This window comes from Stegostoma tigrinum, chromosome 22 (assembly GCF_030684315.1).
Source record: "Stegostoma tigrinum isolate sSteTig4 chromosome 22, sSteTig4.hap1, whole genome shotgun sequence".
Taxonomy (NCBI): domain Eukaryota; kingdom Metazoa; phylum Chordata; class Chondrichthyes; order Orectolobiformes; family Stegostomatidae; genus Stegostoma; species Stegostoma tigrinum.
In genome coordinates this window covers 10745981-10764822 of record NC_081375.1, presented here as the reverse complement: position 1 = coordinate 10764822, position 18842 = coordinate 10745981, and the positions used below count along the sequence as shown (strand labels likewise).

At 38.9% G+C, this 18842-nt stretch overlaps 1 protein-coding gene across 2 annotated transcripts in view; it reads right to left on the bottom strand.

The window, feature by feature from the left end:
• smurf2 (SMAD specific E3 ubiquitin protein ligase 2) overlaps positions 1-18842 on the bottom strand; it is a 233676-nt gene that overhangs the window by 36337 nt on the left and 178497 nt on the right. The window contains exons 9-11 of one of the 2 annotated variants that reach the window (XM_048555207.2): positions 13708-13792; positions 11015-11173; positions 8142-8186 (exon numbers count right to left, since the gene is read on the bottom strand). In XM_048555207.2, the coding sequence (XP_048411164.1) occupies positions 8142-8186; positions 11015-11173; positions 13708-13792 (289 nt within the window). The remainder of the gene's footprint in view (positions 1-8141; positions 8187-11014; positions 11174-13707; positions 13793-18842) is intronic. The other variant, XM_048555208.2, reaches the window with a different exon arrangement.

Below are 18842 nucleotides of genomic sequence, written 5' to 3'. Positions count from 1 at the left end.
ACGTGCTAAAGGGTCTTAACTCTCATATTCGAAAGTTTAAGATGCTTAGTCATTAAGTTCTCTCAAGGCTGAGTTCGATAGCTTTTTTTAAAAAACTCAAAGGGAATCGAGGATTTGGGGGATTAGACAGGAAAGTGGAGTTGAGATGATCAGCTGCGATTTTATGGAATGGTAGAATAGATTTGAATGAGTGAAAGGTCTACCCCTGCTTTACATATTTTTGTAAAAAGGGCAAAATGTACCACAGGTCTCAATGTCCAAACTCTAAGTATACACAACAAAACCAATATTGCGACAGGGATTTAGGAAATCTATGCCGAAACCTTACTTTATATTGGACTGCAACTTCTGTGCAGTTTAACAAAACGTATTTATACAACGCCAATTCTTTAAGTACGCATTCATTTGTCGTAATTAGCTGACATCATCAAAAACTGATGTTTTTAGTGTTTGTACAGATTTACTGGAAGTCCTCCCCACCCCTCTAGAATAGAAGTCTCAATGCAATACAAATCCTTAAGTAGATTATTTTATATATTTTTTTCCATTTTCTTGTTCAAGGCCTTCACTGTAGCCTGAGTGGAAAGGGAAGGTGACAAACTGCTTTGTGCTTCTGCCAGCAATGGATTCTAGGAGGAATGCAACAGCAACTGGCTTCTTTGAAGGAGGAAGCACCTAAACTTTGAGGTACCTAGCAGGTATAAGCTTAGTTTCTATCAATCCACAAAACAACAATTTATCCTCCAATGTTATGTACCACTTATGAAATCAGCATTAAAAATGACTGAGACACAAATGGCATCTTACTTTCTCAAACATTTGGAAACCTGAAAGGCACTTCACCACTCTTCCCGAATTTACAGAAATAGGTCCAGGTGAAAGGTCATAACCTGAAATGCTAACTTTATTTCATTTTCCCAGATGCTGCAGAAATTGATCAGTACTTGCAAATAAAAAATAAAAGATGTTGGAAAAATATATGTGGGCTATGCTTCTGTTCATGGGGGAATGGCATAAACAAGAGCAAACAGATAAAGGGAGAGCATTCTATGGAGGAAGTAGTAGTAAACAGTCAACTTGCATCATTAAGCTCTAACGGTCCTTTGAAAAGTTACTTTGTCGTAACAAAGGGTAGGCTCTCATTCAAGATACTGTTAATAACAGGCATGGCAACAGAACAGGTGAAATGTAAAATATTCAATTGCCCAGCCACCATTTTAATTACAGTTTATAGATAGGCATTTTCCTCTGATTCCCCTGCTTTCAAGGACAGATAAACATTTTAATTTGCCTTACATTTAACATTTTACACAATTAAGTAATGCCTTAAAGGATGAGTATAATAGCGCAACATGAAAACAATGTTAGGGTCAGCTATGCCATAATACAAGTGTGAAACATCCATCTTAAGAGTTACTTAACTTCGCTTGGCAAGCATTTCCATTATAGTCTTCCAGAAAAAGAAACCACAAAAATTTTTGGCTTATTTTTTCCAAGTCTAGCATGCCAAATTATTTGCTCTTAAAAATTGCCAATGATATCAAAAACTCAATTCTTGAAGGGCAGAGTCTGAAGCAACTCCAAACTGGTTAATTTATTTCCTTTCAATATTTCCAAAGAGCAACGATCTACATCATTGTGATCAAGCAGCAGTAGACAAATTTTCCACATTTGCACACAGAATAAAGTTAAAATGCAGACAGACAATTTTAACCAAGATAATAAAGTGTGAAGCTGGATGAACATAGCAGGCCAAGCAGCATCTCAGGAGCACAAAAGCTGACGTTTCGGGCCTCGACCCTTCATCAGAGCCCTCTGAAGGAGGGCCTAGGCCCGAAACGTCAGCTTTTGTGCTCCTGAGATGCTGCTTGGCCTGCTGTGTTCATCCAGCTTCACACTTTATTATCTTGGATTCTCCAGCATCTGCAGTTCCCATTATCTCTGAGACAATTTTAACCTGTGAGATTAATTGGGATACATCAGCTCTGCAGCATTCTGATTACAGTACAACTTAACAACTAACAAATTCAGTTGTAACATTCTTTTCAAGGCCTACGAAATGTCACGATTTAATTTGCATATTGAAACAAGTATGAAAGTAGGACTATGACCACAAACAATAACCGGCTGCAAGCCGATTTTTAATTGCAGAATCTTTTCAGAACATAATATCAGCAACATAAATTCAACTAAGAGTGATCAGCTTCACCAATTTGGAATAGAGCAGATGTGGAAAAACATTACATGCAAATTTAAACTTGATATAGCATTATCTTAATTGGTGCACAGAAGGATGAAATTTTAGCTCTGGATGCTAGATAATTAAAAGATTAAACAAAACGCCCACAAACACAAAAGCAATGTTTTTGTTTATTTGAATGCAAAGACCTTTTCTTTAGATGGCATTGAAATGACTATTTTTGCAATAAGCAGTATAAATGTAATTTTAACTTTGTCATACTGGTGATTTGGCCTTTCTCGAAGAGTGAAAAGCTTCTGAAAGGGGATGGTCTTGATATCTCTTCTGTTCTGCACCAGTTGCAGTGTGAATCAGAGGTCTGAAACTTTATTAAAGACAGGTCAGCACAATGGATTCTTCAGAAAGTTAGAAAAAGGCTGACAGGGTGATTTTCCATCACTAAGAAATTAAAACGTTTCACAAACATTTGGAAACTACTGAATGGATCTCTGTGTACGTATTTAACTATGCATGAGCAGAGGTCAGTTTTCTAGATTAAATGTGTGGTATAAGAGTAGGTAGTGCAGACCCACAATTTTCCCTTACATTGAAACACAGGAAGTAAGAACAGGAGTAAGTTATTTGGCCCTTTGCACCTGCTCTGCCATTTATATGATCATGACTGATCATCTAACTCATCAGCCTGTTCCTGCTTTTCTCCCAAATCCCTTGAGCCCTTAACCCCAATATGCTATATCCAAATCCTTCTTGAAATCGTAAAATGTTTTGGCCTCCACTGTTTTCTGTGACAGTGAATTCCACAGACCCATCCGGGTGAGAAAATTTCACCTCATCTCAGTCCAAAATGATTTCCACCAACCCCCCAATCCTAAGAACCCTTGTTTTGAACTTCCCTAAAATCAGCAACCTCCTTCTTTCATCTACTTTATCTAGTCCTGTTAGAACTTTATAGGTTTCTACAAGATCCTTTGTCATTCTTCTGAACTCCTAGTCGATTCAACTTCTCCTCATATGTTATACTCGCATGGCACCAAAAAAACATTGCAGTAAACTGCATCAGAAAGGGAGAAACACATTGAAAAAGTACAAGCACAGTGACCAAAGCTCCTGTATTTTAGGTCATCAAGGAGTTGCAATGAATCAAAATTACATGTTTCGTGCATAATGAGGGAATGAAGGAAAATTGGAGGGCAAGTCAACACAGAACACGCTAATGTGTCTGCCAGCAGCCCGTTAATAACAGAAGCAGCCTGGGGCCAGGTTACTTGTCTGCTGTCTTCACCAAAAAAATGGTGCTTGGTACTTGGAAGAAGCGTGAAAATCCTAAATTGAACGGAGGAGAAAAAGTCCCCTTAAAGTCCATGTTATTGATGGATTTAGACCCTTAATAAAAGGATTTAAACACAAGCTGCTTGTGGTTCCCATCCATGTTACCAGAGTTGGACGCTATCCAGGAAAAGATCCACAGAGACAAGTGAAAATAAAGTTTGGGTAAGCAGACAGTCATCAAGATAGGTCGTGGTTTTTTTTGTAATGATGTTTATTACATGGTTCTGCTAAGAGGAGCATATAAAGCAGCATCCGTCAGTCACTGTGGTGTCTGACTATTTACCGAAAACTGTCTGCATTTCCAGGCCACTGAATTTTTCTTACTATAAACGACTTTTGCTTGAACCCATGACCTTTATCCTTCCTTGAAACATCTGTTGCTTTGGCTATTTCATTAACTGGAAGAACACCAGCTTACAGTAGGCTCAATTAATCATATATACATACACCTACATCTGCAAATACCTGTTAAACAGTTTAACTTGTGATAGAAGGTGGAGGAAACTATATTTGGTGAATCAGAGAATTGAGCATACATCTATGTGTTGACAAACTCTGGCATTGTTTCATTACCAGTAGTGATGAATAGAAGCCATGCAGTTTCCAACTGGGATGTGGTGGGAAGTTTCAGGGCAGTGGTAGAAGGAAAATATTTAAAATCAAACAGCAAATTACCCAAGAACACACTTCCACATCTGCCAGCAGCCAGATACAGAGAGATATTCACAGGCGCTTAAGAACAAGGCACCTGCATGGTTTGAACTGTAGAAGAGTAAATTGTGGGTTTAGGTGGGTGGGAGAATGTAGATCCAGCAGGGAGGATGAAATAACTTTTATGTTAGAAGTATTTGACCACGCACGCGTAAACTGATCTCAAGTAATTTTAATTCTGTTGCATGATGTACAAATGCTGTGATTATAGCCTTTTAAGGCAGTCACCCCTCTCTAAATTAAAAGTTAGAATTACTAAATGGAATATCTTTTCAAAGCTGTTCACAATACAATCTTCTTGCATTTGAACTCATTTGCCTTACTATTAGAACTCTATCAGTAAAAGGGGAATACTGTTCTTCACTCTCAGGTTGTTAAAACAAAAGGTTATAAAACTTAATCAGGGTGGAAAGACTGATGGGCATGCTCAGTCCCTGACTGAAAAAAAATATTGGTAAGTAGATGATTTGTGTCCTCTATAACGTTATCAATAGATGTAACTATTTTAGGTACTAACCCGGTGTTTAAATGATACGTTAAAATGTATCATCAACACCTCATTCAGATTTTTAAGTACAATTCATTTGCACAGAGAACCAGTCAATTAACCAAACCATTCACAATAAACAAATTCATTATGAAACATCACAATTTGTTAGCACCAGCTCATTAAAAGGGTATAATTCACATGTTGATTCATACTTCATATGACTGCACAAGATGGACATCATTAGAATTCTTGCAAGCACTGCAGATTTGTCAGCCCTGTTTATAAACTTGATCCAGGTTTTTTGGATCAACGTGAGCACTACACAGGCTCTTTAGTACTTCATAATTATCAATATGACAAACTGAACTGAATTCCAGAAATCATTACTTATTGTTGAAGTAGAAGAAAAGTTTGATCAGTATAACCGAATTCTGAGAATGCCTCGTACTATGATCCTGGACCAAACATGGGAATATCAGCCAATCAAAAAGACACAAGCTCGACCTAAAGGAATTCTACGTAACACGAGAACAACAAAAGCAATTGAGATGTACTTACAACTATGTGAGTTTGTGGCAAAGTGCAAAATCAGTAGAAATGAATGCACTTTGTTTTAAGCAAGTTATGACAACTTGAAATTCAATGTATGAATGAACATTCAAGATGATTCAATATGTGATTACTCTTAAGGGAAATTGGACATGTACTTGAAAATGTAAAAGCTGTAGGACTGTGGTAAAACAGAGAAGTGGACAGTTCTTTCAATGAGACAGTACAGCACTTTGAATCAAACAGATGCTGCAGTTCAGCTGCTACAACATCTTACGTCACACCTTCCAAAACATGTGACATGAAAAAGTTAAGTCACATCTGAAGAAACTTGGGTTCTGAAGAAGGGGCACCAGACCCAAAACATCAACTCTGACTTTTCTCCACAGATGCTGCCAGACCCACTGAGATTTCCCGCAATTTCTGTTTTTGTTGCTCAAGTTACTTAAAAGTCAGTCTTGCAAGGTATGGATGGGCCACAGCATTTAGAAATTAAAGTGAATTTGCAACCACTCCCAACAGAGCTATACTTTGTATACAGAAGCACTGAAATCAAATGAGTTCCAAAAGCAGCACATTTTAACAAGTTTGAAATAAAGATTGACAATCTTTCATTCTTAGGTCTGCTCACTCTAGATTTTATTTCTATTTTTCCTCAAAGATTTTTCAATTATCTTCTGTCTCTGGGACAGTAAGCCATCTTGATATGAAAGCTTGGTTAGCAATGAAACTCTGGCACACATTACTCTATTAATCGTCTTTGAAAAACAACTGATACGCAACAAAAAACTCAAGAATACAATTCACTTTTGAATTATTTTGAACAGGCACATCTACCTCTAAAATGCTTTACATCATTCTTTACCCCATAGCCATTTAATTTACTTTTTGTAAGGTGTCCTTTTTCAAAATTTACACATTAAAATGTTAATGAAACTCAACTTATTTCCTATCTATCCACACTTGACTACCTGCTTCTGAACTATTCTTAAGTACTTTGTGACCATTTCACTTTGCAGCAACTCAGAGGTAGCAAAACTAAAGCGTGCTCTGCAAAACTGCTCCAAAGAAGAGAAAATCCAATTTTAAAAGAATACATCGAGGTGAAACACAAGACAAACAATATGATTTAATTTATGGAAAATTGATGACTGTGATATCTGGACAACAACTAACCCAAACATTCAGCAAGACAGCTAAGTCAGTTTAATGCATTCTTAAAACTTTAGCACTCTGTCATAGGCCTTTTACATTTGGCAATTTCACAGACAGTTCACAGACTGGAAGTTGCAACACATGAATCATTATTAGCTAATTTTATGATTTTTTTTATTTAGGAGTTAGCAACATATTTCCAGTTAGCCATACATAACATGATTTTTCCACATCATCGCCCAAGTCCAAGATCAATCTTCTCATTACCTTTTTCTAGTCAATTCCCTCAGCTCTCAAAATGTTATAACTATACAACTGGTTTGTCTGTAGGTGGTTCTAATGGAGCCTGCCATTGGTGCTCCGAAGTAGACCGTACCAGTGGAAGATCCTTTCAGGAAATACTCCTCCAATCAATCAAACGCCATTTCTCTCCTGTTCTTGCTACTAATTGGGTTACTAGTGAATCTACAATTGCACAGCAACATTAATAACTTCATCCAGCTTGAGGCCTGTGCACTTGGAATGGTGACAGCAAAGCAGAGGCTGCTGAGGGTACTGGAGAGATAGCGTAGGAAATGGGTTGAGACACAGAGGCTCAGTTATCAGGTGGATATTGGACATCGGCACCTCAAGCTGGGTGGGTACAGGACAAAAGGGGCTCATGTCGTTCAGGTACAGGGCAAAGAAGCTGCAGGTTGCTGAAGAGGTGAAAAAATACAGAGGGTCCTCATCACTGGGAGCGGACGTTCCATGCATTAGAAATGGGGTTGAGGCAAAGAGGATCAAATTTGCTGGTGCGTGTGGGGGACGGGGTGAAAGATCCCAAGATTTGCTGAACATTTGCAGGGTTGGACTTGAAGCCAGAGATGGGGGTGAAAGAGTTAAAGCAGAGATTCCCTCCTCAAAAATTGGTGGGTGGGATACGGATGGTTCTCACACATGGGAGGGCAGAAAGGGCAAGGGCGTGTGTGGGAAGGCAGAAATGGGGAGAGCACATGTAGTGGGGGGGGGGAGGGGGGGGGGTGCACGTGGAGGAGGTATGTCGGGAAGAGTAGATGCATATGGTAGGCCAGTTATGGTTTGGAGGGTTGAAGGGTAGAGACATGCACATGACAAGGAGACTATGGATGCGTAAGTGGGAGACACGCAAGTGCACCATGAGAGGCAAATCAAGGTGAATAATAATTAAACCCAACTTCCCAGCTTGACTGGGATCTTTGTCCCTTCCTGGTGATCAGGACTTGGGGCCTAGTATGTATATCTCCATCTCTGCTTTTTAACCAAAAAGGCAAAAAAAGGTCTATTAATTATCCCTGCAGCTTGGTAATTTTTGGTTGCACTTTTTTAATGAAATACTCACTTACATTATTGATTTATTTCTTTAGAGTTTTTTTCCCCCCCTTGAAATTCAAATTAACTAAAATTTTCTCACTGGTCCAGAGTAATGGCAAAGTCCAAATACGCATCGTGACCCCACGCAAAAGATCAAACAGGCCTTGCTTGCTAAGAGTGGGGTATTTTATGATCTGACTTATTTAAAATAAAGACACGGGTGCCCATATCCTCTTGAAGACCAGATATACTATTAATGCAACGTTATTTTCTCTTTACTAGCCGACCACTTAATGCAAGTCATTTCTGATTGAGGAAGTGGCTTTGGATAAAGTGAAATAATTTATCTTTCAGGCAATGCTCTCATTACTTCACCTGGTATGTTGGTAATGTAGATTCGGTCCTTGGTTCGAGTCCCTCCTGTAGCACAGTACCCATAATAAAGAAATTAAAACAAAAAGAGGTACAGAAATTAATTATAAAAAACCCACTTAATATTTTTCACTTGAAGTTCTTGGATTTTAATATTTCATGGCATAGTCTGGTACAAAGTATTACTAAGAAAATAAAGTAAAAAGCAACATCTCAATATTTACAGGATCTACTAGGTGAGAACTACTTTGTTAAAACTTAAACTGAACTTTAAATAAAATTAATTGGAGCAAAAGTAGGCCATTTGACCCTTCAAGTCTGATATACCATTCATCAAGATAATGAAGCTCACTGTCAAACTCAGCTCCAGCTCTCTACATGTATAAATGAGCAAATACTAGCAAACACATAGTAGTGCATGCAATGTCACACTAAAACATCAACAGAGCTACATGACCAGATGTGCCTGCGACTTTTTAAATAAAAATACAAGGATTTAGTTGGGTTGGCTCTATGCATTGATTAATACATACTACATTTTCATTGGTCCATGGCCAGATACGGTAAAAATATTTTTGACCCAACAAGGAAAAACAATCACAACCAATAATCAGGTATATCCTGAATAGTAAGATTATAGCACAATCTTTTTAAAACGTGAGAGTGATAATGGGATCTGCAGATGCTGGAGAATCCAAGATAATAAAGTGTGAAGCTGGATGAACACAGCCGGCCAAGCAGCATCTCAGGAGCACAAAAGCTGATGTCTTGGGCCGAGATCCTTCATCAGAGATTTCCCTTTAGAGATGAAGGGTCTAGGCCCAAAACGTCAGCTTTTGTGCTCCCGAGATGCTGCTTGGCTGCTGTGTTCATCCAGCTCCACACTTTGTTATCTTTTTTAAAATGTGTGATCACTTTAGTCTCAACACCAAAACAGAATTTTTTTTTTATTTAAAAGGGAAATGAAAAGTCACTGGGCCAAACAAATCTCCCATGGATGAACTTCCCTTAGTCACCATTGCAGCACACAGCTCAATATTTTTCTTCTTCAGAATACAGAATTTACATTTACACAGCAACTTCAAAAAACCTTCCTCGACAATGTTCTTAGCCTTTGTGGAAAATGTTCTACCAACTTGTCTTTTAATATGATTTCAATTGTGCACCCCTTCATTACTGAACCCATCACCATGGTGAAAAATTTTTAGCATCAGTCTTTTAATGAGATAGCTTTCAATCTATTCCAAAGAATATAATCCAAATTTATCTGACCATTTTTCTAAGGCTAACCTTGGTAGGTACAGTGACCTTCATTACCTGCATTTGTGTCTGCTTAACATACAACTTTGCGAATTAGATGGTTAGAATGGTACACATTGTTCCAGCTAGTGTTTCCACGAATTTCTTGTACAGCAGAAATGCAATTTCTTCAGCTATCCCTATTACTGCTAATGTAATCCAGTCATCAATTGCCCTCTTCTGTATATAATTGTGAAAAACGATTTATAGAATTTACAATGGTAATCCTTGTTGTTTTGCCTCACTTACATTGTTGCTTGACTGTTCTACTTAACATATGATTCTTTTAAGGTACTTGCTCCAATATTAAGTATTTTAAATTGCCCAGAGTAAGCGGCTGGCAGTTATAATTCAATGACAAGATATTCAAATCCTTCTAAGACAAACGTTATCCCTTTGCATTTACATGGCTATTCCATCTTTCATCTAAAAATCTCTAACCACTGGTTTGGAACATGATTGACAATCTGAACTGTCAATAAAAGGTACCTGGCTTAAGCTCTTCAAAAGGAAAAGATCAGGAAAGAATTCCCCTTTATACAAATGTTCCAAAGTTCGTGCACAATATACAATTACACCCACAAGAACTAAGACAATGCAAATGCACTTTTTGCGCAGCACAGTATTTTCTACATGAATAGAAATGAGTTTAGAAATTTAGTTATCAGATGTACCAATTACTGGGTGCCTCAACATGAGTCTAACATTGTAATATCAAGAATAAATGCAGCACATTGACTGTAAGTAATCTTCCTCATTACAACATATATGAATATCTTTTGAACAAGAGGAATTTGTGTATGAAGTGAACGGTCCAGTCAATGATGCTTGTTAAGTGACTGTACTACATTTGGCATTACCATTCTTTTGTTCGGTGAATCATTCTTTAAGTTCGTTGACTGAACAAATTTGTGTGTTCACTTGGGTTTTAAACACTTGCCCTGCGCCAATTTCAAATCAAGTGCTGGGAAGTTTTATTTGGTACAAATTGCTGAGCTATTTTTCAGCTTTTAGGACTTTGACACTGAAACTCTACCCTATTTTGCTACTGGTTATTTCCATCAGATCATGGATCAAGTAGTTCTTCTAAACAGGAGGAAACGGCTACAGACACCTAACGGGTTTGCCGCCAAACAGAAATGCTAAGCACATTTATTTGAACAATCAGATGGGATCATCATCAAACAAAGTGCTCTTTTGCCTCAAAGCAAGACATTATGAGTAAAAGACAGGATATGAAAGCGAAACCATTTGGTAACAAAACATATATGTGAAAAGTCTGAAAGACCTGACATAAATCAGAGCAGTTGGCAATTCTGACTTTTAAAACTTGCTAATAGCCAAACTTCAAATGTTTTGATGGGACAGCTTAATAACTGTACAATCAAACGATTCCAGATTGCTGTTAATATCTGTTTTCAAGTGCTGTTTAAACAGCTGCATTGGAAAAAACCCACAATACCAATTTCAATAATGGGACATCCATAAACTACATTTGAAATTCACCCTTTGAAATTTTAAGAAAGGTGGGTGGGGATGGAGAATATCAATTACAAAAAAGATGTTTCTCTACTTACTTTAAAATAAAATGCAAGTTCGCAGATAAGCGTGGGTCTGTAAACTGTGTTGTCCTGTTGTTGTGGTCAACAAAGTAGACCCTTCCTGTGGCCGTATTGCGGATTTCCCAACCTGGAGGCAAAGGCCCCAGTTCCTCACAATTAACGTTGCTAAGATCCCTGCAAAACAAAACATAGACGGCTACCTCAGCTTATTTCATGCCAAACCAATTAAATTTGTAAAGAATACAATTCCACATTGTCAGAAAAACTAAAGCATTCCAAAAACCTGATACTTTCTGTTATAATCCTATAGTATCCCAAGATACAAGCTCACTAAAACCTGTACAGGCCTGAAAACCAAGTTGTCATGTCATTAATCTACATCTTAGCTGCATGTCTCAGCCAAGTGGCTTTATCCCAAGGAGTAAGTCCATTAAAAGCAAATATTCTGGTAGTTCACATTCATATCCAATTGGTAGTTCTTCCCGAAATAATAAGCAACATGGAAACTAATTTTTCAACAAACATTTTACAATTACCACAAAACACATATCTTAGCATATTTGCTCCACTACACTTCCAAAAGCATGTACTTAAATTGGTTTTTATTTAGGCATTAACTGTGGGTGTCGCTAGTTCAGCCTGCAAATGTCACACATCCATAACTGCCCAGAGGGTAGTTAACAGCCAACCACATTGCTGTGGTTCTGGACTCACATGTAGGCCAGATTGAATAAAATTTACACTAAAGGACAATTGTGAACCAAATGGGGTTTTCTTATTGACAATCTAGATTTTGATTAAATTTCAATTCCATCATCTGTCATGGTAGGTTTTGAACCCAGGCCCTTCCCCCAATCTGATTGTCACTTTTGCTCAAAACCTTTTGACAAATTGAATCAACCTTGTTTTCTCTCTTTCAAGCAATTTTTCCTCTTCACAACCATTTCACATTTTTAGCCAAGACTGAAAGCAGCTAACCTTTTATTGGATCATTGTTAAAAACTTTATTTAGCTGTGTGCCAATTGGTTTGGGTCAGCAGTCTAGGTAGGTTCACTCTCCACCCTTGCTCAGAGTTGCTTTGTCCCAACTTAGCCACCATTAATAGCAAGGTTGCCTTGAGGGGTAATTCCCAATTCCATGTTAACAATAATGAAGAATCCATAATAGAATCCATCCATCCATTATATGGGTGGTGGGCTGTTCGCCTTGGAAAAGGAGGTTAACAAGATGAGGCTGGATACAGTAAATAAAGAAAAACTGGACCTGCTGGTAGAGGCACGGGACATTGATTTAAGGTAAATGGCAAAAGAACCAAATGGTGACATGAGGAAACACTTACTGTTTCATAAATGGGACAAGTGGCTAGAATCTGAAATGCACTGACAGATGATGATGAATGGTAAATTCATTAAGTCAGTCAACAGGTAAATCTGACAAGACCAACATTTAATGTACATGTTATTTTGCTTGAGTTGCATTGTTGAATTGCTATAGTGTACTTACACTTGCAGTACTGTAAGGAAATAAGTTCTAGCAATTCAATCCAGTTACAATGAGGTACAGCACCATATTTCCAACAGCCAGATTGGTGGGTAATTCAGAGGGAATTACTACAGGCAGAATTGATTACCAATGTTCCTGCAAATGGAAGAATTTGCTAGATTGGAAGAGGCTTTGGCGGGGGAAGTTTGACGACAGTAACTACAGCGTTTCTTGTAGCCTGTTGTGACAGTGTGTGAATGATGGGGAAAAGTGAGTGTTTAAGGTTGTCAGTGGGAATGCTATTCAAGCAGACTACTTTGCCCTGGATGGTGTGAACTTTGGAGTGTTGCTGGAGCTGCACTCATTCCAGCAAATGAGAAATATTCCATCTCGCTCCTAAACTGCGTTTCGTAGATGGTGCAAAGACTAGAGAGTCAGAAGGTGAATTACTTGCTGCAGAATTCCCAGCATCCAACTTGGTCTATGTAACTCTAGTATTTAAGTTCCTCATCTAGTTAAGTTTCTGGTCAAATATAATTTCCCAGAATGTTGATGGCGTTGGTTTTTGGCAGGTGGTTAGATTCACTCTTGATGGAGACGGTCATTGTCGGACAATGTGAGACACAAATGCAACTTATCTGCTCAAGCCTGAATCTTACCTAGGTAGGGGAGATAGCAGGAACTGCAGATGCTGGAGAATCTGAGATTATGAGGTGTAGAGCTAGATGAACACAGCAGGCCAAGCAGCAGCAGAACAGCTGTAAGGCTGACATTTTGGGCCTAGACCTTTCTTCAGAAATTTCTGAAGGAGTGTCTAGGCCCGAATCGTCAGCCTTCCTGCTCCTCTGATGCTGCTTGGCCTGCTGTGTTCATCCAGCTCTACACCTTGTTATCTAGGTAGTGCTGCTTCTTGGTACAGACTGCTTTAGTGTGGGAGTAGCAGCTAATGGAAATGGAGCAGAAATCCCCATCTCTGACTAAGGAGTTTAAGCATGTTTAAGATTCAAATCATTAAAAATATAAATATGATTTTTGTTTTGCATATCAAACCAAACTGCAAGCCAGAAATAGAAAAGATTCTCCAATTTCAAATGCCAAATTTATCAGAATCTGAAGAAGTAATCTCTGGTCCTCACAGGCAGCTTGGGATGTAAACTGAAATCATTATCCTTTTGTTTAATCTCTCCATCAACAAAGTAGACCCATTAGGCCAGGCTTTCTTTACCTGGGTACTCGAGGATCGTGCCATGTGCTCACCCCGGTCTGTGTGTGTAGAAAGTACACCTGACCTTGTTGCGTTGTTCTTTGTTCTATGCAAAATAAAAGAATAATAAATACTAATGATGGTAGCAATAAAGAGGAAGCTGTTTTCAGCCAATGAGATCCACACCAGTGTGAATTTCAACTGTTCCTGTACGGAACATGGCACAGACTGTTACAGAAAGTGTCACCATGCAAATGAACAGGAGAAGTTACTGAATTTTGCAGAGTTGAAGGTGATGGACAATCATACATGGAAATAGTAGTATTTTCAGAAGATGTTTTTCTTCTACCTCCCTCTTCATTCTTGGCCATTACGAAGAGTGCTGACAAGTAAACCCTCTGCCTGCTTTTAAAAACGTATCCTTCCAAAGGGTTGTTTCAGATAGGAGGAACTGCAGATGCTGGAGAACCTGAGATATCTAGGTGCAGAGTTGGATGAACAGAGCAGGCCAAGCAGCATTAGAGGAGCAGGAAAGCTGACGTTTTGGGCCTGGACCTTTCTTCAGAAAATTTCTTAAGAAGGGTCTAGGCCCGAAACCTCAGCTTTCCTGCTCCTCCGATGCTGCTTGGCTTGCTCTGTTCATCCAACTCTACACCTTGTTATCTCCTTTCATAGGATATCAGCATTTATTGTCCATTTCCATTTGCCATTGTGTAGGGAGTGGTGATCCACTGTAGTACACCAACAGTGCTGTGTGGTAAAGAGTTCCAGGATTTTGACCCAGCGACAGAGGGGGATTGGCAATATAGCATTTGCCTTTATAACAAAATGGGTCAACAAATTTGACAACATAATCTTTTAAGTTCAGTTCAATGTTATTAACCACCAGGAGGTGCAAGAGAGCAGCCCATGGTAGCTCAGACTTTTCTGCTCTGTTTGTAATAAAGCATGCAATCCCTCCATTCAACACTTATCCACAAATGCACGTCTGGAATCAACTTCAGAAATGAGAAATAATAGGTACAAAGCCAAGTCAAAACATTTCCTATTAGGAATAGAATGTGTTTCCTCTCTGCTTGCCATGTTAGGTATAGAAGTTACCTCCAGGCAAAGCCCATTAATCTCAAAATCTAGTCCAGTATGGCCAGAAGTGTTTTTATCAAGTCACTACTGGCTTATACAGTTCTGCAGCTATATACTTACTTGTATCTGTACTAGAATCTGTTCAATTTCTTCCTTCAAATTTTCATTGCACAACTTAATTTCTCTCACGGAAAATAGACCACTTTGAGGATCCAGGAAATATTTTAAGGTCAGATCATTTGAGAGTTTGCAATATAGATTTGTGTCATCCAACATACAGTACATGAATTGGACAATTCATCGCATGTAAAGATTTACACATGCAATATGCCTGTTTAGGGAAAAGGATAAATTTATATTAATAAAACTATGGGATTTTTAAAAATCCTTTCATGGGATGTGGGCATCCCTGGCTCGACCAGCAATTATTATCCACTGAGTTGCATTTGGTAAGTGGTGGTGAGTTGCCCTCCTGAACTGCTTAAGTCCATTTGGTGTAGGTACATCAACATTGCTTTTAAAAAGGGAATTTCAGGATTTTGACCCAATGACACTGAAGAAACAGTGATGCATTTCCAAGTCAAGATGGTGAACGGGGAACTTGCAGGTGGTAGTGTTCCATGTATTTACTAATCTTATCCTTCTAGACGGTAGTGGTTGAGAGTTTGAAGCAGTCTTAATTATTTCAGGGATGAAAATTAAATGAATCTTTTCATTACGATGCCACAATATATAAGTCAAGGAAGGTAGGTTTCATTACAAACAACTGGCATTATGATCAAGAAAAACAAATGTTACAATTTTTTTTCAGCAGGAAGGGAAAGGGAGAGAGATAGGAAGGGATTTTCAGCGATAGGGCTAGGAACAAGGCTATTAGTTATGGCTGTTGTGTCTCAATCTCCTAGCAATTATTCAACACAGCAAACAACCAGACTTCTGACTGCATGATGAGTGGCCTGATATGAGCAGCATATGGGAATGAGAAAATGATAAATATTATAGATAGAGCAATAGCCAAGAAAGAAATATAAAAAGGGTCAAGAAATATTACAGTATAAAACTTACAAGTATGACACTGATTTTGTTATTAACATGATGTTGAATACATGTTTTCATTTATTAAGTTAAACATTCTGCTCAATATGCTACTCAACCCACAAACCAAGAAGGTACTATTTCATTGATCTTGGTGTTAGCTGATCTTACATTAGATGGAACCAACAGCTAACCCAATGGCCTGCGTGGGAAGGCAGAAATGAAACAGAAATCAGCCAATTCACTGAATGGTGTTTGTTGGGAAGTTATGGATGCAGATGTCAGGTGTGGGGTGAACTGGGTTTGGATATGACACTTCTCACAGTTGAAAAGAAATTTCTGTTCAGTGCCTAAGCAGGATGCCAAGGGATAGCTGAGGCAGAGTGTAGATCAGCCCCTCATGGGCAGGAAGGTGAAAGAAATTAGGCACACTTAATTAACATGTAAAAGCCTAAAATAATATTGAAATAGCAGATAAATGAAGGAATTTCACAGATTGCTTTATTTGTATGAGACATGCACAGCAGAAATAAAGCAGCTATTAGTCAAAACATTTATGCTCTGTTCCTTCTCTTTTTGACTATCCCAATGACACGCGCCTAATCCTGAACAATGACGAAAAGGCTACGCCTTGAAAGCGTGTGATTTCAAATAAACCTGTTGGACTATAGCCTGGTGTCATGCAACTTCTGACTCTGAACAGTGAAGTAATTATTGATTCAAACAGGGCAGGTGGAGTAAACTTAAATAATAAACTTTGGAAGTCACTGAAAACTAAACCAATTATCAAATAATAAATCTCTGAAGCGCACAGAACCCTCCCAGATGGATTCTTCGTCCAAACCCAGTCTCAAACAACGAAAACACAGTAAGAGGTTGTCTGAAATTATTTCCAACATATCTAATGCAATTAATTAGATGCCTTGCATGCTTCACATACCTACCATAAAACCATGCACTGCTGAATAAACACATTGCCCATTACCACTGCAACCCTTTTCTTCCAGATGTAATAAACCCCAACAACACCAACGCAATGTTCAACCCAAACAGGATGTGCTCAGGTCCCCAAGTCAAAAAAGGAGACCCTCTGTATTTATACATATGGCACCCTCAACAGATTACACAACTGAGGCAGCCTTCTCAAATAGGGACAACAGATACAACACTTACACTTTCACCTCTTCCCTTTCCAGAAAGCTGGCAAGTTGGCCCACATACCCAGGGTCTACCTGCCTTTCTTGGTCACGGCAGTCTTTTAATTGCCACATTTTCTACACTGCTCTTTTTGTTTCCTGTTATTTTCTTGCAACATTTCACACCATGCTGTCTTGCATAGTTATGCTTTTTGTCATTCAACAACCACCTGCATTCCACCCCATGACAGACCTCTATCTATTTTGTAGTTTTCCATTTCCTATATCTGCATTTGCTTAACAATCATTCTGCTTTCATTTTCCAGTGTTCATGAAGGTCATCAACCTAAAATATTAAAACTCTACCTCCATCTTCACAGATGCTACCCGACATGCAGAACATTTTTCGGAATTTTCAAATCATCCCTTAGACTGTACTCAAGTCTCCAAGCACCAAAGACTAATCTCTCATGCGGTGCTACAAGCAACTGGGAGAAAACAGGCTAGTGATTTACACATCACACACATCCTTCCTGACTAGAGTCTCAAGAAAACTCAAGACTTTGATTCACAGTGAACAAGAATTAAGGAATGTTGTGGCAACAGTAAGAATTCCATGATTTACAGTAGACTAAGCTGTTTTTACAATGGTACCAAATGGCACCACTTAAAACTGAGGTAGAGGTATTTTAGTCCATATACGTCAGTCATAAATAGTCATAATAAATACAAGATTCTTGTCTTCTGATTGGAATCCCATCTATTGTTCAATACGCGTCAAGAAAGAAGACTACATTCATTTCTAGCCATTCCTTCCTCAAAAATAAATAAGATAATGTAATTAACTGACACCAAGTGAATACAAATACAGAGTCAAACTGAGGCAGATGGAACACAGAACATAACAGCACAGTACAGGCCCTTCGGCCCGCAATGCTGTGCCGACCTGTCATACCAATCTCAAGCCCATCTAACCTACACTATTCCATGTACGTCCATATGCTTGTCCAATGACGACTTAAATGTACCTAAAGTTGGCGAATCTACTATCATTGCAGGCAAAGTGTTCCATTCCCTTACTACTCTGAGTAAAGAAACTACTTCTGACATCTGTCCTATATCTTTCACCCCTCAATTTAAAGCTATGCCCCCTCGTGCTCGCCGTCACCATCCTAGGAAAAAGGCTCTCCCTATCCACCCTATCTAACCCTCTGATTATTTTATATGTTTCAATTAAGTCACCTCTCAACCTTCTTCTCTCTAATGAAAACAGCCTCAAGTCCCTCAGCCTTTCCTCGTAAGACCTTCCCTCCATACCAGGCAACATCCTAGTAAATCTCCTCTGCACCCGTTCCAAAGCTTCCACATCCTTCCTATAATGCGGTGACCAGAACTGTACACAATACTCCAAGTGCGGCCGCACCAGAGTTTTGTACAGCTTCACCATAACCTCTTGGTTCCTGAACTCGATCCCTCTATTAATAAAAGCTGAAACACTGTACGCCTTCTTAACAGCCCTGTCAACCTGGGTGGCAACTTTCAAGGATCTGTGTACATGGACACCGAGATCTCTCTGCTCATCTACACTGCTAAGAATCTTACCATTAGCCCTGTACTTTGGTAGGAGTAACCGGAAGGCAAAGTGCATCACCTCACACTTGTCTGCATTAAACTCCATTTGCCACCTCTCAGCCCAGCTCCTGCAGCTTATCTATGTCTCTCTGCAACCTACAGCATCCTTCGTCACTATCCACAACTCCACCGATCTTAGCGTCATCTGCAAATTTACTAACCCATCCTTCTACGCCCTCATCCAGGTCATTTATAAAAATGACAAACAGCAGTGGACCCAACACTGACCCTTGCAGTACACCACTAGTAACTGGTCTCCAGGATGAACAT